At 45.4% G+C, this 24,244-nt stretch overlaps 2 protein-coding genes across 2 annotated transcripts in view; both read left to right on the plus strand.

Moving 5' to 3' along the window:
* The first annotated feature begins 35 nt into the window (after positions 1–35).
* LOC131229094 (glycosyltransferase 6-like) lies at positions 36–1,810 on the plus strand. Its single transcript, XM_058224958.1, has one exon. It carries the CDS (start codon positions 193–195, stop codon positions 1,549–1,551), a length of 1,359 nt encoding a protein of 452 aa, XP_058080941.1. The 5' UTR covers positions 36–192; the 3' UTR covers positions 1,552–1,810.
* Positions 1,793–24,244, plus strand: part of LOC131228887 (lysophospholipid acyltransferase LPEAT1-like) — a 64,220-nt gene continuing 41,768 nt past the window's right edge. The window contains exons 1-2 of the mRNA XM_058224732.1: positions 1,793–1,803; positions 1,895–1,974. Coding sequence (XP_058080715.1) covers positions 1,793–1,803; positions 1,895–1,974 — 91 coding nt within the window. The remainder of the gene's footprint in view (positions 1,804–1,894; positions 1,975–24,244) is intronic.

Below are 24,244 nucleotides of genomic sequence, written 5' to 3' on the forward strand. Positions count from 1 at the left end.
TCTTACCCATGTAGCACCTAATCCTCCGCTGCCCTTACTATATAGTGTTTTCTGTTTGAAGGAAATTCGCATCCTTAATCTCCGCAATCTCCCTTCGTCAACCCGACGCCCAAAACAAGCCCAACGCACGCCCACAAAAGCGACCTCAGCAGCTGAAACTCTCACAACCAAAGCTTCAAAAAATCGCCCACAATGCTTTCCCCAGAAGAAAAACCATCTCCTTTCCAAACCCGAACATCGCCCACAACGAAAACATTCGCTATCCGCACCAAACCCTCTCTCCTCTCCGACTCCTTCCTCTTCGCAGCTGGAGCCTCAGTCTCTCTCTTTCTCGTGTGGGCCCTCTCCGACTCCTTCAACCCCACCCCTGACCTCTCCTCCTTCAACTCCACTCCGCTAAAATGCGCCGGCAGTGCGCAGTCCACCATTAACCTTAACCTACACCCAGATCCTCCCACAGCCAATTTCTACGACGATCCAAACCTAACCTACTCCTTCAAAAATACAATCAAAAACTGGGATTTCAAGCGTCAAGATTGGCTACGACAACACCCGGAATTTACATCGGTGGGCCATGCCGATCGGATTCTACTTATCACCGGATCTCAGCCGTCTCCGTGCAAGAATCCAATCGGCGACCACCTTCTGTTCCGGTTATTCAAGAACAAGGTCGACTACTGCCGAATCAACGGCTACGATATCTTCTACAACAACGCCCTCCTCAACCCGAAGATGGGCCACTACTGGGCGAAGCTCCCGATCATCCGAGCCGCGATGCTGGCCCACCCGGAGATCGAGTGGATCTGGTGGGTCGACTCAGACGCGTCGTTCACGGACATGGACTTCCGGCTCCCGTTAGCAAAATACAAGAGCCACAACCTTATCGTGCACGGCTGGCCACGTGAGATCTACGAACGGAAGAGCTGGGTGGGCCTCAATGCGGGGGTTTTCCTTATACGCAACTGCCAGTGGTCGATGGACTTCATGGACGTGTGGGCCAACATGGGCCCACAGAGCCCTGAATACGAGAAGTGGGGAGAAATCCAACAGTCTGTAATGAAAAACAAGAGGCTTCCAGAATCGGACGATCAAGCAGCGCTGGTGTATTTTCTGTTGGAGGAGAAGGGCAAATGGGGAAATAAAATTTATCTCGAGAGCGATTTCTATTTTGAGGGGTATTGGGTGGAAATCGTGGGTACGTTAGCAAATGTGACGGAGAAGTATCGGGAGTTGGAGAGAGGGGTGCGTAGGTTACGAAGACGGCATGCGGAGAAGGTGAGTGGGTACTATGGAGAGATTAGGGAGGAACATATGAAAGGGTGGGGAATCGGGCAGGGGAGCTTGAGGAGGCCGTTCATTACGCATTTCGTGGGGTGCGAGCCCTGTAGTGGGACCCACAATGAGATATACACGTGGGAGAGTTGTAGGGAGGGGATGGAGCGGGCTCTGAACTTCGCGGACGATCAGGTGCTGAGGAACTTTGGGTTTGGGCGGGAGGATCTGTTGGATGTTGGTACGGTGGTCCCGCGGGAGTACGATTTCCCGGCTTGAGAGTGGTGAAGAGTGAAGAAGGTATGAGAGTGGTAACATGTGGTGTGATTAGATTTTCTTTTCTCTCTTTGTGATGGCACGTGCAAAAATGTACCTCTATCTGTGAACCGTCAAATTACCGTACGTTATGGGTTTCAAAAATGGGACAGCATGGATGATTGTATATGTGTATTGTGTATCGGTGGCTATGAGATGGACGGTCAAGATGAAAGAAAATGTCTTGAGTCCAAATTCAATAAAAATGTACATTAGGTTCTCATTGTTTCACCTTTAACGCTAAGGAAATATGCAATGACTAAAAATGATTTTACAAGTTATTTTAAGATCTGCATTTGTGGAGCAGGGAGGTACCTGATGAGGTAGATCACTGTATTGCTCAGGGAATAGCTACTCCGAAAGCAAGGGTTTCAAATTCCCTCGAAGGTATGTCACCGGCCTGACTATTATTTTATTGGGCACATGGCCCACCAATGATGTCCCAAAACAATTAGATTATCAATTACATCACTATAATTACTTTAATATGATGGTCAGTACCGTCTAAACATTGTCCATGTAAATCAGCAGTTAAAAATTGTTGGTTAGTCAATCGAACATGATTTTGTGCTTGTGGCCCATCTGAGAATTGGATTTCATCATTTTCGAGCAAAGCATATATTTTAGTGGGCTTATTTGTAAAGTTATTTTGGTAATTAAATTCAAGCCCATGTAAATATACCATACATAGATACTTTTGGATTAAAGTTGATTCTCAATACAAGCCCTAACCATGTTATTCTCCTAATTTATCTAACCCAACTTCTACAACTCAAAAGATCAAAAGTTATACTCCAATTAAAACTAACTATTTTATAGTAAAAATGAAACTAAATGGAGCTTTTGATCATTGATATGATGGAATCTCACAAATCCAAAGTTGGCAACCTGAGATAGCGGGGTTGGTTGGCTTAAGCAGGTTTTCCTACCTTAAAATTATATATAATATATCAAAAAACTCATCCCGATTTGAAAGATACGACTTATTTAAGGTTCCGACAGTCGGAATCATTTCCACCTCTGGCCTTCTCTGATAAATATTTGCCACGAAAGTGTCCACAACCTACTTTACATCAATTTTACTGTGGTGCTTGGTTTTGTTGGCCATAAAATCATATTGATGTCGCTTTTATAATGTTTTAATGTCGAATTATCATCAAACTGTATTCATAATGTTGTTTGGATTCAAGATTTTTAACATATTAATATCTTAATTTTGGTGTTTAGTATAATTGTTATAAAATACATTCGGGCCTATTTGGTGCACGGGATAATCCGCCAGAAATCATGTAAATACACCATTAACATTGGAACATGTGATATCGAAATTCACAAAAATCATCCTATTATTATCAAACACTCTTCTATCACCCGTAGTCCCATCCAATGCCATGCACCAAAGAGCTACATTATTGGAATAAAAGACTGAACAAGCAAGCCCTCAGGTGCAAGTGATTGTAACTGGCTTAGGCATGCTCTTAATTACACCCCAGATCCATAGCTCAAGTGGTAGATTGAGTGAAAGATACCTGGTTTCAACGCATCAAAGATACCTCGTTTCAACGTAGAGGTGTTGACATCGAGTCCTAGTAGGGGTGGCTAACAGTGAAGTGTGATCTGACAGAGGGTGTACTAACAAGCTAACAAAAAAGAAAAAAGGCATGCTCTTATTAATTAAGGCCGTTAAAGATGGATTGGCTCATCCAATCAGTATGATTTTTACTGTCCAAGTGAACCAATGAAACTATAAGAGCACGAGCACTGGAACATTTCTCCCCAAATAAAAGTAATTTTTAGTTCATGATACGATCTCAATGTTACTTAAGATGGTTTAGTCTAAATTACTTGTACACCATGTATTCATTTTTGGAGTAACTTCTAACTGCTGCCGTATCATCTAGCACAGTCTACCAGAGTAAGTAACTCTTTTGGTGGTGATGTGCCGGATGTGCTACTGCCCAACGGTTTAGATTGTTGTAATGCATGCCATATGCATGCATGCTTGTGTAGGGTAGAGTATTGAGAAGCAGGCATTTAGAAATTGTACACGAAGCATACCACATAAGGTAGGTATTCAGACTAAATTTGAAAAATATTTTATACTCCTGCAGTATGATGGATGATACACAGGCACTTAGAAAGTAATTCAAATTAAATTATCCAAAAATTTGGGTCTGTTTAGATGCATCATGCAATAAGGAAAAAAAAAAAGTAATCTTTTTAAATAATATGACTTTTGGAGTGGTGGACAGTTGTTAGACGATTAAAAATGAAAAAAAAGAAGAAGAAAGAATCCAATGATCCTACTTAATTATCAAAAAACGAGTGTCCATGAAGAGAAGAACATGATTATGATTGCTAAACGAATCTTATTTTGGGACTTTAACTTTCAACAGTGGGTTCAACGGTTTAGTCAGTTTAAATTTGAATTAACACATGCCACCTCTGCAATTTCCGAGTGCCTGCTTATCATGAGTTGTACCAGCAAGAGCATCAAATAACTCTGCCAAGCTGAATGACCGAATGGCTAAGCCATGGTTTCAAAATTATATTAGATGAAAAATACATACCTCTGATTCAGTCTTTTGATACAATATAGGACCACTAGATACTTTTTTTTAAATTCTTAACTGTCCAATAAAGATAATTTGACAGATAAATCAGATAACCATCAAAGATTCTTGAGACTTCCAAAATGATATCTATAATTCAAATAGTTTATTGAATTAATTATATAAGCACATATGCAATATTTAAGTAATTTATAGGTGCCTGGGTGCCCATTCATCACCCTTAGGGCCCGTTTGGCCGGTCGGATTAGAAGGGATTGGATGGTATTGGAAGAGATTGGAAGTTAAATCCCGGGATTGGCCGGGCGTGCCATACAGAGCCGTGATCTGATCCCAATCCCATGGGTCTTAAGACAATCCACTGACAACACCATCATTACCTTTAAATCCCATCCAATTCACCTTAATCCATTCAAATTTGCCCGAGACGTATTTGGTCCGAGGGATTGGAAGGGATGGGAAGGTATAATCCTGGGATTGGCCAGGCGTGTCAAACAGACTGGATAGAGCAATCCGGATATAGCAATCCCATGGATCTCAAGACAATCCACTGACAACACCATCATTACCTAGAAATCCATGTCATCCACCCTACTACCATTCAATCCCTTTCAATCCAGGGATATAGCAATCCCATGGATCTCAAGACAATCCATGCCATCCACCCTACAGACTATAAAAGCTACAACTTTTTTCTTCTTTTTTTAACTGCTTGGTGGTGGGCCACACTATCATCTTAAGTAGTCACCTGTTTAAGGGATAGGAAGCCACGAAACTTTCAGTTCACCTGTTTTCAAGAGGCCAACAGACACGATTTTCTGTTAGCCCTAACCGTCACCTACTGAGAGTCCTGTAGCCGGAAGCTTCATCTTCATGCCCGCGTGACACTCATCGTGTACGTCACTTCTGTGGAGTGCTAATTGCGTCCAGCATTCCACCTGTTGCCAATGAAAACGCATCATGCATGGAATTTATGGTGGAAAAATAAAGACTCCATGCATGAAATGATTATTTTACCTTTTTTTGTCGTGGCCCTGTGCAGCACACGAGTTTTAATTAGTGCTGGACAGAGTGCATGAAATGATTATTTTACCTTTTTAGAGGGGGCGGATTGGGTACTACCTCCAAGCTAGAGACTCCTAATAGAGGCTTTGTGGAGTCCAAGTGTTTTATCCACACTGTTTATTCATTTTGAGAGATCATTTTAGGAGATGAGCTCAAAAATGAGGCAGAATGTAGGTTTGAGTGGACCACATCTTAGGAAGCACTGGTGACAATTACAGCCGCCGTTGAATCCTTCTTAAGGCCCGCCATCTAATCTGTTCATAGATAAAGGGAAAACATAAATAACACTTACAACCTGAGGTTTTCAACAGAGGCATTCCATCTAAAAAAGATTTTCTTTTTTGTTTGGCTCATGCCTTAAAATGATATGTGAAAATGGATGGACAGCGTTGATAAAAACACGTACATCAAGGTGGGCTCTACTCGTGCGACGACCGTGCATCATATCCCAGTCCCAGTGGGGGTAGTACCCAATCTGTGTCCCTTTCTAGACCCAATCCACTTCCAACAAGGAGATCTACTACTAAATGGAAACAACCATTCTTATATGCCATCCAAGCCGTTTATAAGGTTTAACCGGCTGTAAAATTTCTGTGCCACACACCAAGATTTCAACTTTAGGCATACAATCCCACTGTTTGTGGCGTGCCTTTGTTGTGTCGCGAATGTGCATTATTTTATGGCTAGAAGCTAATATGAGCTTGCAAAACTAATGGACGGACTGGATTTGAGATGGACACGGTGGTGGGCCGTTCAAAGTTTCTGCCGAAAAAGAGGAAATTGGGGTCCGCGTCCATGTGCATTGCGAGTTTCCCGGAATGAATTTAGGGCCCGTTTGGCCGGTTGGATTGAAAGGGATTGAATGGTATTAAGGTGGATGGCATGGATTTCTAGGAAATGATGGTGTTGTCGGTGGATTGTCTTGAGATACATGGGATTGGTATATCCCTGGATTGCTATATCCAGTCTGTTTGGCACGCTCGGCTAATCTAGGATTAAACCTTTCCATCCCTTCCAATCCCTCGAACCAAACATGTCGCGGGGCAAATTTGAATGGATAAAGGTGGATTGGATGAGATTTAAAGGTAATGATGGTGTTGTCAGTGGATTGTCTTAAGACCCATGGGATTGGGATCAGATCACCGACTCTGTTTGGCACGCCCGGCCAATCCCGGGATTTAACTTCCAATCCCTTCCAATACCATCCAATCCCTTCCAATCCGACCGGCCAAACGGGCCCTTAAACGAGAGTCGAGATTCCCGCTAACGGTTGACACGTGTACAAACGCCTTTCAATTTTTATCGATTTTAATGGGTGCGGATTAGCCAGTGACAGGTTGAGTAGCGAGACTCTCTGCTAAAGTGACGTCACTAAGTTCCATGGCCCCACCACGCAGTCCATGTAATTGGAGAGATCATTTTAGGGCAACATCCAAAGAATGAGATAAATCCACAGCTCCAGTGGAACCCAGCACAGACAGCGAGGACAGTGATGCCCCACCATTAAAAACTACTAAGGGCCTGTTTGGGAGCGTGGATTTGGAACCCCCTGGATTCGCAACCCCCAGGATTGGAAACCCCCTGGATTGGCAATCCTCTCGGTGTGTTTGGTACCCTTGAGTGTGAATCAACTTTAATTCAAAAATACCTATACATGGTATATTCACGGGGGTTTGAATTTAATTACTAAATCAACTTTAATATCCCCAATTAGTGAGATATATAATTTTTGACACTATGGTTGTGATAAGCCCGCTAAAATATATGTTTTGTCTAAAAGTGATGAAATTCCAAGTCTTAGATGGACCGCAAGCACAAGATCATGTCTGAGTGACTAACCAATGATTTTTAATCGTTGATTGATATGGACAATGTTTGGACGGTGCTGGACAATATTTGGACGATGCTGATCTACATGAACAATGTTTGAACGGTGCTGATCATCGTCAGTGGGCCATGTGCCCAGTATAATGATAGTGTACAGTGACATGCATTTATACATGCAACTATTCAAATGATTTTAGGTGTAATCCAAGCTCTCACCTTGGATTACAAACCCCTCAAAGAGGGGATTAGAAACCCCCTGGATTGGCAATCCCCAGTTGCTTTATGCTGCCAAACAACCACGGGGTTTGAAACCCCCTCTAGTCCTCTCCAATCCCCTCCAATCCAAGGTGCCAAACGACCCCTAAAGGCTACAAAAGTTTTAGATCAAGCTGATATTTATGTTTTCCTTCCTTCCTTGCTTTTTTTTTTAAAACTTTTGAACGCATTGGATTTCAAATAAACATCACGGTGGGCCTTAGGACAGTTTCAACGGTGGGAATCACTCTCCCCACTGTTTTCTATGATGGGGTCCACTACAGATTTTTATCTGATTCATTCTTCGGCTAATACTCTAAAATGATATCTAAAAATGGATGGACAATGTGAATACAACACATACATCATAGTGGGACCCGGAACTTTCGCTGCTCAACTTGTCAGTAGCTAATCGGCGTCCGATTTTAATGGCAAGAATCTCTTGCTTATGGAGGCGGTTTAGATTGCTTATGGAGGCGGATTAGATAACGACAGGTTGAGTAGCCAGGCTGCTTAAGTGACCTCATCAAGTTCTGTGGGGCCCACCATGATGTATATGTTGTATCCACACCGTCCATCCATTTGGAGATATCATTTTAGGGGGCATGCGAGAAAGAATGAGTCAGATCCAAAACTCGAGTGGACCCCACCATAGAAAATAGTGGAGAGAGTGACGTCCACCATTAAAAATTTCTAACGGCCATAAAAGTTTTCGATCAAGCTAAAATTTATTTTTTCCCTTCTTTCATGTCGGTCTTAACTTATAAAAAGGTTGGATCTCAAATAAACATCATAGTAAACCTTAGGAAGGCTTCAACGGTCTGCGTTCGGCTCCCAACAGTTTTCAATTGTGGGGTCTACTCCAGATTTGAATCTCAAATCTTACTCATTCTTTGTCTCATGCCTTAAAATGATATCTCCAAATAGATGGACGGCGTATATACAACACATACATCACGGTGGGTCCCACCTAACTTGGTGACGTCACTTCAGTTGGAGTCTTGCTACTCAATCTGTCAGTATCTAATCCGCGTCCCTTACTTATTATATGCTCTTATTATATACTTAAACAAGGGGCATAATTGAAGGATGATTTTGCAATTATCGAAGTGTCATCATGACAATGTGTTGCGTTGTAAGGCCCCTTTATCTATGCGCTTTAAAAAAAAAAAAAAAAGGGTATGTGACACACGTGCAAGTTCTGAGCCATACAGGTGGCCCCCTGTTGCGCTACACACCTGGTCCCAGAAATTAGGACTGGAATCTCAACGGTCAACACAACCTGCTGTTGGAAGAGCGCGCAATTCTTCAGCTCCGAGGCAACACTTGCCTGCAACCCCTGGGATACGTGGGGCCCACCTGACGTTTGTGTTATATCAAATCCGTTTATTTGTTTCTCAGCTTCATTTTATGATGTGAGTCCAAACACGTGAGAGATCCAAAAATCGAGTGGGCCACGCCATTAGAAAAGGTGTGGATAAAAAGGCTATTGTTGAAATCTTCCTTGTACCTGTTGTGTTGTTTATATTATCACTTGGACCAAGGGAAAAACTTTTTCGATATCCTGTTAGGATTCATATCTCGGAACGAGCTGGCGAAACAGATGGGCAGATTAGATGTAACACAAAGATCATATGATGGATCATATAAAACTTGGGGTTGCAAGTTCGGACCAGCGGCAATATGGGTCCTGTTGGGGATAACAAACACAAGTCCGCAGACTCGGACTTAATGCCTCGGATCACAAAAGGATGTGTCAAGTCCGAGGCATGGTTCGCTAAACCGAGACAAAGGTTGAGTCGGTTCGGACGACTCATCAGCGTCCCGGGCATGCGTCGGGCGGACCACCCTGCCAGACCGACCATCGCTAGGACGAGCCTCATCCCGGATATCTTGGGATAAGATCTCCGACCCCGAAGCTCACGGGATCGGATGAAGGCTCAAGATGGGCACGATCCTATCCCCGTGATCCCATGAGAAGATCCCGCGCTCAATATCAGGAAGAGAATCCTCGTGCGACACACGCCCCAGTAGCTATAAAAGAAGGACCCCTGTCACCTTGAGAGGTACGGAACAAATCCTCTCTAAAAAGCTCCTCAATACTCTTAGACCTAGAATCCGGGCCTGACTTTGGCATCGGAGGGTTCCCTGCTCAAGCCAGGGTCTCCTTTGTCCCTTTTTCTTTTTGTGCAGGTACACGAAGGTCCAAGAGGAGGAATCGGACATTTGCATCAACAGCTTGGCGCCGTCTGTGGGAACCGTACAAAAAGCCATCTCGTATCTCTATACTGATTTCAATGGTGATGACTAGAAGGACGGTCCCAGAAGAAGATTTGAATGAGAATGCGATTACAGGGCCAGCGGGTCCAATCGCCGTTCCCGCAGCCCAGAACCCACCTAACAACCGCCGACGAGGGGCGACCGGAACAAGCAACAATCAGCGGGGTCGCGACGAGGGGCGGTTGGACAAGGAGGTTCAAGAAATCCGCTCTGATATGAATACGATGAAGCAGATGCTGGAACGAATGTATCAGCAGCAAATGCAGCCACTCCCGCATCCTCAAGGGGAGACAGCGCCCGACTGCGGCGGTTGATCCTCAACCTTCCGCGCCGCAGTCCTTCCGGCCGAGCCAACCCCAAGGCGAATCAGAACCATCTCCAGCGCAGCCAACGCTTCCCTCCCCCCGACTGATCTTCGGCACGAGATAGAACGAAGAAGGCGCAATCGCCCATCCATGGAAGGCACGGCAGAGAGCAGTGAACCTTGGAAAGCCGATATTCAGAAATTTAAAAGAGAAGTGCGGGAAGAAATGGCGAAAGAGATGGCGGACATAAAGCACGGCCGGAATGTATATCCAACCGGGTCCGAAGCGAAGGCGTCCCCCTTTGTGGACTCGGTACTGAAGGCCCGGTTGCCCGAGAGGTTTCGATTGCCTCAAATCACTCCTTTCACCGGCAAGACCGACCCAACGGAGCACATCGAATGCTTCAGAACCTATATGGAGCTCCACGATGCCTCGGACGCAGTAATGTGTCGGGCCTTTTCTCTTACATTGACCGATGTAGCTCGACTGTGGTTCAAACAGTTGAAACCAAAGTCCGTCAGTTCATTCGCTGAGCTGAGCGACGCCTTCCTCACCAACTTCATCGGCGGAAAGAAGAAATTGAAGCCCCCTGCGCATCTGAACAACGTAGTTCAAAAGCAGGGAGAGCTATTGAAAGATTATATCAAGCGTTTTAATTTCGAATCCCTTCAGGTTCGAAAACATTCAGAAGAAACGGCTCTCAATGCGCTCATGCGAGGAGTTAGAGATAAGCCATTCCTGGCCTCTCTAGACAAAACTCCGCCCGACACTCTGGCAGAATTTATGGCACGGTCGGATAAGTATGCGAATGCCGAGGAAGCGCGAATCCTGCGTGAAACTAAAACTTTGGCAAAAGAGTCGGCCAAAAAGGAAGCCGACTTGGCCGGAGGAAGGAAACGCAAGGATGATCAGGAGCGTGATGAGCGAAGATCAGGCAAGCGGCCGGATCGAAAATTTTCCACATATACTCCCCTAAACAAGACTCGGGAAGAAGTATTGATGGAAATAAAAAACGAAGGCTTTGTTAACTGGCCCAATAAGCTTAGGAGTAATCCTAATCGGCGGGACAAAGATAAATACTGCCATTATCACCATGATCACGGACATAACACAAGTGATTGCCGTCACCTAAAAGAAGAGATCGAACGACTCATAAAAGACAGCCGACTCAGGGAATATATGGTTAAAGCTGGGGCAGCTGAGGCACGCCCGACCGAGAGCCAGCATATGGAAGAAATCCGGACGATTATCGGCGGTCCACAAGGTGGGGGCGACTCAAACAATGCACGAAGGAATCATGCAAGAAAACTTACTCAGCCTCAGTCCGAGCTCATGATCGTAGATCGGCCACCAAAGGAGAAGAAAAGAGAAAGATATTACATCTCTTTCACGGAGGAAGATGCCCGAGGCATCTATCACCCCCACGATGACGCATTGATTGTCACCCTGGCTATCGCTAACCGAAAGGTGTTTCGGATACTCGTCGATACGGGGTCATCTGCAGACGTGTTATTTACCCAGGCGTTCGACAAAATGGGGATCGAACGGTCCACACTACGCCTAGTTCGGACCCCATTGATCGGTTTTTCCGGAGGACAGGTACTGCCTGAAGGGATTGTCTCGTTGCCGCTCACTGCTGGTAGTGCCCCATGTCTGACGACGATGATGGTTGACTTCTTGGTCGTCGATCAACCCTCAGTATACAACGCAATACTCGGCCAACCTTCATTGAGTCTCCTCCAGGCCGTGGTATCCACATACCACCTTTCAATGAAGTTCCCGACCGAGTCGGGAGTCGGAATTATGAAAGGAGACCAGCAGGATGCAAGGCGATGTTACATGATAGCCGTAAAAGGAGCCGCCGACAAAAGTCCGACCAACATATTAACAATTGAATCATTGGACTCTCGGGGCGAGAATTATGAACGAGGACAGCCGGTCGAGGATCTTGTCTCGGTCCCCTTGGCCGAGACAGATGGATCCAAGACGGTACGAATTGGCTCGTCTCTACAGTCCCCTTTGAAAGAAGAGCTGACAGCCCTGCTCCGTAGGTACGCCGACGTCTTTGCCTGGAGTCATGAAGATATGCCCGGGATCGACCCATCTGTGGTAACTCACCGACTCAACATCGATCCGTCGTATCGACCGATCCAACAGAAGCAGCGACCGCTCGGCCCTGAACGATACGCTATCATTGAAGAAGAAGTCAACAAACTCCTCCAGGCTAATTTCATAGAAGAAGTGTACTATCCAGAGTGGGTCGCGAATGTCGTGCTCGTAAAGAAATCCAACGGGAAGTGGCGGGTCTGTATTGACTATACTGACTTAAATAAAGCCTGCCCAAAGGATAGCTTTCCACTTCCAAGGATAGACCAACTAGTAGATAGTACCGCCGGACATGAGCTCCTTAGCTTCATGGACGCTTATTCAGGATATAATCAAATTGCAATGCATAAGACAGATAAATCAAAAACTACCTTTGTCACCGACAAAGGCCTTTATTGTTACCGAGTGATGCCATTTGGTCTGAAGAATGCCGGCGCAACCTATCAAAGATTAGTTAATAAAATCTTTGCTCGGCTTATAGGCCGAACCATGGAAGTATATATTGATGACATGCTCGTCAAAAGTATACACGCGGCACATCATGTGAACGATTTGGAAGAAATGTTTCTCACCCTACGAAAGTTTCGGATGAAGCTGAATTCAAATAAATGCGCTTTTGGGGTGCGCTCTGGAAAGTTCCTCGGTTTCTTGGTTAGTCAGCGAGGAATAGAGGCAAACCCTGAGAAGATAAAGGCTTTGATTGATATGGAATCCCCTAAAACCATAAAGGACATACAAAGGTTGACTGGACGAGTCGCAGCACTTAATCGGTTCCTGTCCAGAGCCACGGATAAATGTCTCCCTTTCTTCAGACAGTTGAAAGGAAGACAAACAATGGACTGGACGGAAGAATGTGAAGCGGCATTCCAACAATTAAAATCATGTCTCGGTTTCGCACCTCTCTTATCAAAGCCCGAATCGGGGGAGTCTTTGCTCCTTTACCTAGCGGTGTCCGAGGCAGCGGTTAGCTCGGCCTTGATACGAGAATCCGAAGGAAAGCAACTGCCGGTCTACATCAGCAAAGCATTATTGCCGGCAGAAACAAGATACCCAAGCCTGGAAAAAATGGCCTTGGCTTTAATCACTTCCTCTCGCCGACTCAGGCCGTACTTCCATGCCCATACCATCATCGTAATGACCGATCTTCCGCTTCGCCAGGTATTGCAGAAACCAGAAGCTTCCGGCCGACTCACGAAATGGGCCATCGAATTGAGTGAATTTGACATTCAATATAAACCGAAGGCAGCAATCAAAGGGCAAGCAGTAGCTGATTTTATCGCCGAAGGAATCCACCATTCGAGCTCCCGGTCAACGATATGCCAAAAGATGTTGCAGTTCCAACAACACCCGCTCCCCCGACCCTTACCTACCCTATTCCCTGGAAACTATTTGTCGACGGTTCTTCCAACTCGAAGGCAAGTGGGGTTGGGGTTGTGCTGGAAACCCCCGATCATACCTATATACAGTATGCCTTACGACTTGGATTCCAAGCGTCGAACAATACGGCGGAATATGAAGCATTGTTACTCGGCCTCCGTCTCGCCGCTAGCTTGGAGGTCACGCACCTCAGTGTTTTCAGCGACTCTCAGTTGGTTGTTAATCAAGTTACCGGTGTATACCAGACACGAAAAGACCAGTTAAGGGCGTACATGCAGAAAGCGAAAGAACTTATCAACGGATTTCAACTCTGTCGTGTCACTCGGATCCCTCGTACGGAAAACAGCAAAGCCGATTTGTTAGCGAAGCTCGCCTCAGCCGATGAAGATGAAATACCCAGGTCCGTCCCTGTCGAATATGTCGATAAGCCGAGTATAGATGAACCAATTAGCGAGGCCGTCAATACAATCAACTCGGAACCATCCTGGATCGATCCAATCCGCCAATACCTTAACGAAGGGAAGTTGCCCGAGGATCGCGCCGAGGCTCGACGAATTAAGATCCAAGCCTCCCGTTACACCATACTCAACGGAACCCTCTATAAGAAAGGTTACTACGCCCCGTTGCTGCGGTGCCTCAAACCCAGCGAGGCAGACTATGTATTACGGGAAATCCATGAAGGAATCTGCGGAAACCACTCTGGAGGGCGATCTCTCGCCCATAAGGTCCTACGACAGGGATATTACTGGCCCACTATCCAACACGACGCCCGCAAGCTCGTTCAAAAATGCGACAAATGTCAACGGTTCGCGGCAATTCCGAGGCAAGCCCCCGAGGCACTGACGCCGATGACTGGTCCCTGGCCCTTCGCACAATGGGGTGTCGACATCATAGGCCCGCTCCCTATGGGAAAAGGTCAGACCAAGTTTGTCGTGGTAGCAGTGGACTATTTCACGAAGTGGGCCGAGGCGGAGCCATTAGCTAAAATAACCGAGCAGAAGATCACCGAGTTTGTGTGGAAAAATATTATCTGCCGATTCGGAGTGCCCCGTACCATTGTCACAGACAATGGAAGGCAATTTGATAATAGGAGCTTTCGCGAGATGTGCGACAACCTCGGAATCAGAAACGTTTATTCTTCACCTCATCACCCCCAAACCAACGGACAGGTTGAGGCGGTTAACAAGATTATCAAGCAACATCTTCGGACCAAGCTTGGCCGGGCCAAAGGCGCATGGGCCGAAGAGCTCCCGAAGATTCTTTGGGCTTACCGAACTACAGCTCGAACAGCCACAGGAGAGACTCCGTTTTCACTAGCTTATGGCTCGGAAGCCGTCACTCCCGTTGAAGTCGGATTACCTTCGGCTCGAATCACCTCATTCAATGCAGAAGAGAATGAAGAACTCTTTGCACTCGGACTCGACCTTTTGGACGAACAAAGGGAAGTGGCGCGGCTGCGCACGGCAACGACAAGTGGCTCGGTTCTACAATACCCGAGTTAAGGTTAGAAGGTTTCGAATGGGAGATATGGTTCTCCGGAAAGTTTTCTCCAACACCAAGGAATTTGGATCGGGTACGCTGGGACCCAATTGGGAAGGACCCTATATCGTCTCGGGCACCATACGACCAGGAACGTATCGGCTAGAAGACCTAAATGGACAACCATTGCCTCACCCTTGGAACGCTGAACACCTCAAGGTCTACTATCCCTAGCTCGGTACTCAATGTTTAAAGACTCTGAACTAAGAAAGATTAAAGTCAAATCAAATGAATAAAGCTAAGTATTTTTCTTTCATTCATCAAAGCACGTACAAATACAATGTGTGACTACATCAAAGTGAATAAAAAAAAATCAAAGGGCCCTGGTAACTGTCCTCATGCACCGGCCTCGCCCCCAGCAGCAGTGTCTTCGGCAGCGGCGTCCGGGTTCTCTGGTTCCGAGGCTGCTCCACCCTCGATTTCTGAAAGGTCAAGGTTAGGAAAAGATTCCTTTATATCCTTGACGCATTCCAGATATCTGCTTTGGAACAAGCGGTCCCTCTCGTCCTCGAACTTTGCCGACTCAAGGAAAGCTTGGACGGCTTGGTCCCTGGCCTTCTCAGCCTCCCGAGCCTTCTCGTCGGCCTATCGAATACGCTCCGCCGCCTCAAGCTTAGCCTGAGCTAAGTCATCTGCGCACGAAGCATGAACTGCGAGAATTCGCCGGTTCTCTTCTTCAGCCTCGGAGAGCAGAGCCAGTACCCGAGCGACCTCCGCTCTCGCTTCATCCAAGGCTCTTCTGGAGGAAGCCGCCTCTGCTCCCGCATCTTCAGCAGCCTTCTGGGCAAGAGCCGCCTCGCCTGTCAGGATGCCGACCCGGATTTCGACCTCCTCGCGTCGCCCTTCAGCTTCTGACAGAAGGGTCTGCAGCCGATGAGTTGAGGATAGCTCCTTGCTGGCCTTAATCAAGCAGGGAGCGAGCTCGAAAAGCATCCTCGCTGCATGGCTGACGGTTTGCGATGACGGGGCGTTATAGAGCCTCACGAACTCTCTTTCACCACCGTGGGCTAAGGCCCAGGGAACCATCCCCGATACCACTTGCTGCAGGACAGACGACCCTTCCTGGTTCGTCTCCTCCCCTCTGGAGGATGCGGTCCTCGTCTCACCTTCCCCTCTGGAAGACGCGGCCCTGGTCTCTTCCTCCCGTCTCGGAACGTCCGTTTCAACGTTCGCCGAGTCGGGTGCCGCCTGAGGTTCCGAGGCAGCAACCGCCGTCTCTTCAGCCCTTTCTTCTGGGTCGGAAATTACGACGACGGGAGGGGCAGAAGAACTCGCTGGTTCTTTCTCCTTCCGCACCACCTTTTGCCTTTAGGCGGCCGAGGCTCCTACAAAAGAACTGACCGCGGAGGAGCCTTCAACTTCGTGACTGCCCTAAGGGGAGGACGAGCTCCAGTCATTTCTGAGGGAGCCGGCTCGTGAATAATCCTGAGATTGGGACGGGCTTCAGGCAGATCTGTAAATTTTAAAAAAAAAAAAAAAAAAATGAAGTAAGTCAGGGGAAATTCGGAAAACTCAGAAGACACATTTTCAATTACCTGTGACTTCCGAGTCTAGACCTGCAAGATGAAGGCGTTCCGGCTGTAGAAGCACCTTCCAAGACCTGTCAGCCGGATCCAACGTCCTCAACTCTTTGATCCGAGCCGAGGCACTAGAGCCGAGCTTCGCCCGCTTCTTCGGGATATCTGCCAGGCACAAGTCCTTCAGACTCAGAATATTACAAAAAATGAAAAAGGACGAGAGAGAGAGAACCCAAGTCACCTGCCCTCTGGAATGTCCGAGGAACACGAGCCTCGTAAGACCCGGAGTCATCAGTCTCCCACCGACCACATGCCCAAAACCAACGCTCTCTCCAATGTTTGTTGGAAGTGGGAGGGTCAGTTATCAAGGAACCGCCTCCGCCTCGCCAAGCAGCGAAGACGTAGAAGCCAGGGTAGTTCGGATTCACCCGCACTTGGTACAGGTGGAGAAATTCGTCGACTGTGAGCGGTGGCTGTTCCATCTCGGCCCACAACACCGCACACCCGAATAAATTCCTCCACCCATTCGGGACTATCTGCCCCGGGGCAATCTGAATGCGAGACAATACTCCCCGGACGATGGCCTGAAGGGGCAGACGCAAGCCGCATTGCATTGACACTTGGTAAATGGGGACCGCCCCAGCAGGAGGGTGATCCGGCAAATCATTTGGACGGGGGAGATAGGTGATGACCGATTCGGGGATGTGATACCCGATCCGGATTCTGTCTAAGTCCGCCTCAGTTAAAACTGAGGGAACTGGACCGCTTAAATCTTCCCCCGATCCTTCTCCTTCAAACTCGGCATGCGCCGGTTCATCAACGGGAACTGGGTCGGAGGTTCCCTCGGCAATCAACATTTCATCTTCTTCCTCCTCATCTTCCTCCATGCCCCTTGGGAAGTTAGGCCTTCCCGGGCGGGTTAATAAAGACGACCCACCACGAGAAGGAATAACAGAAGCAGGGCGCTCCACCGGAGCTTCAGCGACTCTCTCAGATAGAAAAGCAGCGTTGGCATCCACTGCTATCTCCGTCAGTAAGGAAGGCGATTCCGCAACATTCCAAAAACGTTGCGCTTCGCCTTCGTCTCCGGAAGCTCCCCCCTGGGGACTTCGAGAACCCCTATCCGCCATTATTATCTAATAGAGAGGGAGGAGAAACTCACCGGAGGGAGAAACGAAAACGGAAATGGCGGAAGGAAGCGCTGACGGTTAAGAGAGAGGAAAGGAAGAAGATGAAAGACTGAGAAGGCTCCGAAGGGAATGAAAAGTAGGAATGGCAATAGAAGTTCAAAATGCGGACCCCCACCAATTTATAAGATTGCCATACGGCGGGAGTAATTAATGAGGAAATGATTCGACGCCTGCATCGATTCCCCCACTCGACACGTGGCGCTCGTCGACTGACGACAATAATGCCCTTGCTACGTGTCCAACCCTCATTGGCGGGATGAGCGACTTGACGGCTGACGGCGCATGCGATGTCAGGAACCGAACCGCCTCCCGTCAAAGGCGACATGGAACGCATTAAACGACCACCTACTGTCTCGGACTGGGTTATGAACCGACTCAAAACTCGCTACTCCTAAGTGTCATATGAAACACACGGAGTAGGGGGGGCTTACTGTTGGGGATAAAAAACACAAGTCCGCAGACTCGGACTTAATGCCTCGGATCACAAAAGGATGTGTCAAGTCCGAGGCATGGTTCGCTAAACCGAGACAAAGGTTGAGTCGGTTCGGACGACTCATCAGCGTCCCGGGCATGCGTCGGGCGAACCACCCTGCCAGACCGACCATCGCTAGGACGAGCCTCATCCCGGATATCTTGGGATAAGATCTCCGACCCCGAAGCTCACGGGATCGGATGGAGGCTCAAGATGGGCACGATCCTATCCCCGTGATCCCAGGAGAAGATCCCGCGCTCAATATCAGGAAGAGAATCCTCGTGCGACACACGCCCCAGTAGCTATAAAAGAAGGACCCCTGTCACCTTGAGAGGTACGGAACAAATCCTCTCTAAAAAGCTCCTCAATACTCTTAGACCTAGAATCCAGGCCTGACTTTGCCATCGGAGGGTCCCCTGCTCAAGCCAGGGTCTCCTTTGTCCCTTTTTCTTTTTGTGCAGGTACACGAAGGTCCAAGAGGAGGAATCGGACATTTGCATTAACAGGTCCCTTTCATTTGTACATGAATTGCATGTAATCACTGGTCTATTGGATATAAGGTAATTAAGTGATCTTGTAACTCTAAGGTGGTCGAATGGTAGTGTATGGTGCGAGTTTATCGGATACAAATATGTTTACACTTGTCCTAGTGCATTCACTTGAATCAATGAGATGCTACCATGTGCCCACAAGCGAGACACTGCAACAAAAGACACGTGTTCCTCACACTAGCAACACGTGTGGTCGAGTAGCATACTCAACAAGCTTTTAAAAGACCTATCGAGATAGGAAATCCATCACAGTCCATGTACACTTAGTAAGGCTGTCTCACACAATCGTATCTAAACGAGAATCTTTGTAGACATAATCAATGCTTTCATGGTGACTACAAAAGGTTTAAGAAGCCAATTTCTTCCAAAACATAAAGGAATCAACTGATGCGATGAGGAATCCAAGTCCACCTAGGATACGATCTAATCACATAACTTCAAAGGATCCTACACTAATAGTTAAAACTAATATAGTCGTCGGCCCCCAATCTATATAAGGAGCACATGACAAATTGTTTTGGTGTTTAACACAATAGAACATTGTCTCATCTTAGTTTTATTCTTAGTTCCACCACTTTTGTCTAACCCCGCTGTAAAATGCTTGGAGTTTAACATAGCTTAGATCATTACCATCCAGCGCTATCACTACAATACAATTAGAAGTAGTTAAATATCCATGACCTAGCGTCATCGGATCTTGATCAACCAAGTACTTAGAAGATCACATCAATCACATCCTGTTGACCCTTTGTCTTAATCGTTTGTCTATACATATGATCGATCGCAAGTATTTATCTTTTATTTATTCTCTACTTATTTCATGTTTCATTGATTGTACTAATATTTATTATATATTAATAAAAATTGGCAACTCAGCCTTTAATTTTTAATTATTTCCATTCATTATTGCATTACTGAGAAACTTGATGCCCATGATCATCATTGAAAGAAATTATTTAGTTCAAGGCAAAATGTCTTATTTAGAAGAAGTAACACTCTTCTTCTAAAACGCTTGATAGCTACATATTGGTGGTTGGATAGTCAGATTAACTTTTACACGTCTATCCCTACGGCTGATTTGACGGCTGGGATCTCAAGCTTGCAATCAAACTCGAGTCGAGTACAACAATGGTACACCCACCACTATCCTAATCGCACACATGTGACTGAATATGGGTTGTTCGTTAACATGTGTAGTCTCGTGTCTAATTAAATTTCAATAGTTCCCATAACAAAAAGCAAAAATTCTTTATCTGGATAACATTTTAAACCATGTAACTATAATTATGGGCAATTTTACGTCCCATCCTTAGCATGCCTCAGGCTTGCAAGGTGTTTATGAAGAAGGATTATAGGAATCACCATACTCTCATGACATGGCCGAATAAGAAAGCATGAATCGCCCATAAACTCATGACATGGCCAAATAAGAAAGCAGGAATCACCCATAAGCTCATGACATGGCCGAATAAGAAAGCATCATTTGTTGGCCGTGGGCCTGCAATGAAAGTGCAAATTTTTCCTATCATCTAAAGGAATCTTTGTTTTTTGTTGCAGGCCCTACCTTAACACATGGCCGGTCTCTTTTTTATTAGGCCATGTCAAGGTGGTCACATCTAATTAGTCTACCAAGTGTTGTTTGAAGTCTTCATTCAATCTACACATGGAACAGGGTCTCGATCGAGCGAACAGCATGGTCAATTGATCGAGTAAGCCCCGAATTATACAGATTGGTCTCTAAATAGTTTTAGATAGTTTTGATCGATCGAAAGAATTCAAAAAATACTTATAAACTCTTTGGATACTTTTGAGCACGTACGAGCGATCGAACATGTGATGCTCGATCGATCGATGGTTAGATCGATGGTGAGCACAATTTTTTGTAATTAAGTGATTAGTTTCCTATTCTGGGTATTATACTATATATGTGAGTGTAATTGCCAAATTAGGATATTCCAATAAAAGCTTAAACGTTTCTAGGGTTTGGAGAGGAGAAAACAAGGGTTTTCTTATTGCAAATGCATTCATTTCTTATACTTTTCACTTTCATAGTGATCGTTGTCGCATTATGCTGTGGTTTTTTTTTTTCCCCCTAAAAGGGGTTTTCCATGTAAAAATCATGTGTACTTTTACATGTTTTGTTTTTATTTGCTTATTGTCATGTGATCCGAATTCAAAGTTTGCTTCTGCGGTTCACCAACAAGTGGTATTAGAGCTAATGTTGGGATTCTAGTTTGGATTTGAGGCATGAAGATTAAGGGGTCAAACGTGAAGTATGAAACGGAAAAGTTCATCGAGAAAAATAACTTCGAATTATAGAAGGTGAAGATGAGAGGCCTTCTAATTCAGCAAGGGCTGCAATATGCATTCCTTGGTGTAAAGAAGCATCTAATGTTTATGAGCGATGAAGAGTGAGAAGAATTAGATGAGATAGCGAAAACCTCGATCCAACTATGTTTGGCAGGTGACATTCTTTATGATGTCATTGATCAAAAGCCCACCTGAAGACTTTGGAAGAAGTTAGATAGCTTGTAAATGATAAAATAGTTGTCGAATTGTCTGTATTTGAAAAATCAATTATATAATCTGAAGATGGTGGCAGGGTCAGATCTTAATAATCACATTAGCACGTTTAATCAGATACTTTACAAATTGACGAGTGTAGAAGTAAAGATTAGTAAGGAAAACTAAGCCCTAATTCTGTTGAACTCTCTTCCATAATTTTACGATAGCTTTGTAGACACTGTGCCAAGGTAAAGAGACCATTGATGTCAAGACTATCATCTCAACCCTTCAGTCGAAGATATTGAGAAGAGGGACAACGACACGAGGTTCTCTACAAATGCATCAGTAGATAGGGGAAGGAATTCTGAGCAGGAGAAGGGAAACTCGGGATCATGGTGTAAGTTTAAAGGCAAAGGGAAGATGAAGTGCTAAAATTATGGGAGATAGGGGCATATAAAGAAGGATTGTTGAAATTCTAAAGCCAAGAAGGGAGAAAGTGGATGAAGTAACGAAGGAGGCCAACACGGTAGAATCAATGAAGAGGTGGATGATGGTGACGTCTTGACCACATTCAAATTCGACTATTTTAGCGATGAGTGGATTTTGGATTCAGTAGTCTCATATCGCATGACTTTTCAGTGATATTGGTTCACCAGATACAATCAATGCGATGGTGGACAAGTGTTTGTGGGCAAAGACATTGCTTGTAAAGTTGTTGTGATTAGAACGATGCGCATTAAGATGTTTAATGGAACGGAACGCATCCTGGTGGATGTTAGACACTTTCCTAAGCTGATGAAGAATTTGATATCTCTAGGAGCTCTCGATACACTTTGGTGCAAATTCATCGGAGTTTATCGTGTCCTAAAAGTTTCAAAAGGGGCACTCATAGTGATGAAAGGCAGTGGAGTAGTAACCTTTATAAGTTGATCAGGAATACCATATCGGTTGGAGCTATAGCGTCTGTAGCAGAGTCAACGTCAGCATGTTTGTGGTATGCATATCTAAGCTACATGAGCGAGCGCGATACGAAGGTACTTTCCGATCGATGCTTTATCCCTGCTTTTAAAAATGATTTAAATATATGAAAGCATTGTATATATGGTAAACAAACACAATCATCTTTAAAGTTGGGAAATGTGCTAGTAAAGGGGTGCTTAATTATGTATATTCTGATGTATGGGGGCAATCGCCCGTAGTTTCTAGATGGGGGTCATCGTTATATGTATCATTCATACATGACTACTCTATAAAAGTGTGGATATACTTCATGAAGTATAAATCAGATGTTTTTGCCACCTTTAAAGTTAAAAAACGGTGGTAGAAAATAGTCAGGGCGAAAATGAAAGTGTTAAGAACAGACCACTGCAGAGAATTCACTTCAAATGAATTTAACCAGTTTTGTAAAGATGAGAGAATCGTAAGGCATAACACAATTAGGCAGACACCAGAGCAAAATGGTATGGCAGAACGAATGAATCAAACTCTCTTGGAGAGAGCCTGAAGCATGTTAATCAACACTGCATTATGCAAGAAGCTATGTACTAAGGCTATTAATAAGGCTTATTACATAGTGAATCGGTCTCCGTCTACGTCGATTGGTTGTAAAATTTCAAAAGAAGTGTGGAGTGGCCATGATGTTAATTACTTAAGGCTGCCAATATTTAGTTGTGATAATTACTCTCATGTACCGTCAGTGGAGAGAGATAAGCTAAAACAAAGGGTGAAGAAGTATACCTTTATTGACTATGGTGATTGTCACGCCCCAAACTCAGAAACCGGGCTCACAAAATTCTCGATCATCGAATTCGGTGCTGACAGCCTCCACAGTACCCCATTCTCGGCTCCTTGCGTTCATACGCCAGATTCCGATCCTGGGATGCTACAAGGAGGTTTTTTTTGTACATTTAACTCGTAATAAGCACAACCACAAGCATACCCAAATCACAAAGGCAACATCATCATCACATATCCACTAATATAATCATTTGAGTACAATGCTGAAAGGAAAATACATGAATCAAAAATTAAGCTCCAGAAGACTGCTGCACGCTCCAAGCTCAACACTGCTGCAACCTAACATCATCTGTACGCATCTATCGTGCATAAGCTTATAGAAAGCTTAGAGGGTGGTGTAGGTGTGTACAAGGCAAGTGCCAAGTATTCAACATAATGACATCATCATATAATACCAGAAATACCGGTAATCCATAAATCATACAATATCGGAATAAGCAGAAATATTGATAAGATCATGAATTATCAGAGTAAGCAGAAAATACGGACAAGTCCGTGAGTCAATCAATGTCAGAATATGCAATGTAGAATAACTATGCAAATGAGAAATCATATATAGCCAAATATCAGATGCAGAGGATGCAATACAATATACATTCCTGATGAGTAACACAAATAGCGTCAGCCGTACCTAGACCATATAAATGCAGGGACACGATAACCCAAAATGTCGTATGCCGCGAATGTCATGCAATATGCGGTGCGAATGGAATGACCATACTGGAGTGTGAAGTCGGGATGATAATACGTAGTATCGCGGGCTATGGGGTCCATCACAAGGGACTTCTATCCAAACTAGTCTTATACCTAAATTTAGATAGTCAAACTCAATGTGGTAAACTCATGATCTCAGGTTAGTCGCGCGCCTCAACCGAAATCCTGGCCATTGCGAAGGCACACGTAATAAATAGTTGCGCACCACCAACCTGAGTGGATAGTGAATGAATGAATACATGAATGAGTATGCAACTCCTGTTCACTAAATCCATATATCAGTACAGTTCCTCTCTGGGATCATCACCGGGGTCTATTACACTATGTCAGCTTGCCGCCCCTATCCGAGCGCACAATTGGGTAAGTGGAAGAGACCTCACTATCCGCCTGTCAATATCGGGCCCGGCTCGTCGATAGCGGACCCATTCCTCAAGCTGATCAAACTCAACCTAGATATTGCCTCCTCACTCAGGCGGGTAAGGTCACACCCCCTCCCAACCGACCACGACACAGTGGGAGATGCGGCCTACTGGTATACGACCCTCATGCGCTCATATATATCCACTCGGTCTCGACGTTGGGGTGTC

This window comes from Magnolia sinica, chromosome 16, assembly GCF_029962835.1.
Source record: "Magnolia sinica isolate HGM2019 chromosome 16, MsV1, whole genome shotgun sequence".
Taxonomy (NCBI): Eukaryota; Viridiplantae; Streptophyta; class Magnoliopsida; order Magnoliales; family Magnoliaceae; genus Magnolia; species Magnolia sinica.

Excerpts from the sequence above, each read along its gene's own strand:
- LOC131229094 (XM_058224958.1), top strand. The coding sequence starts at position 193 with ATGCTTTCCCCAGAAGAAAAACCATCTCCTTTCCAAACCCGAACATCG.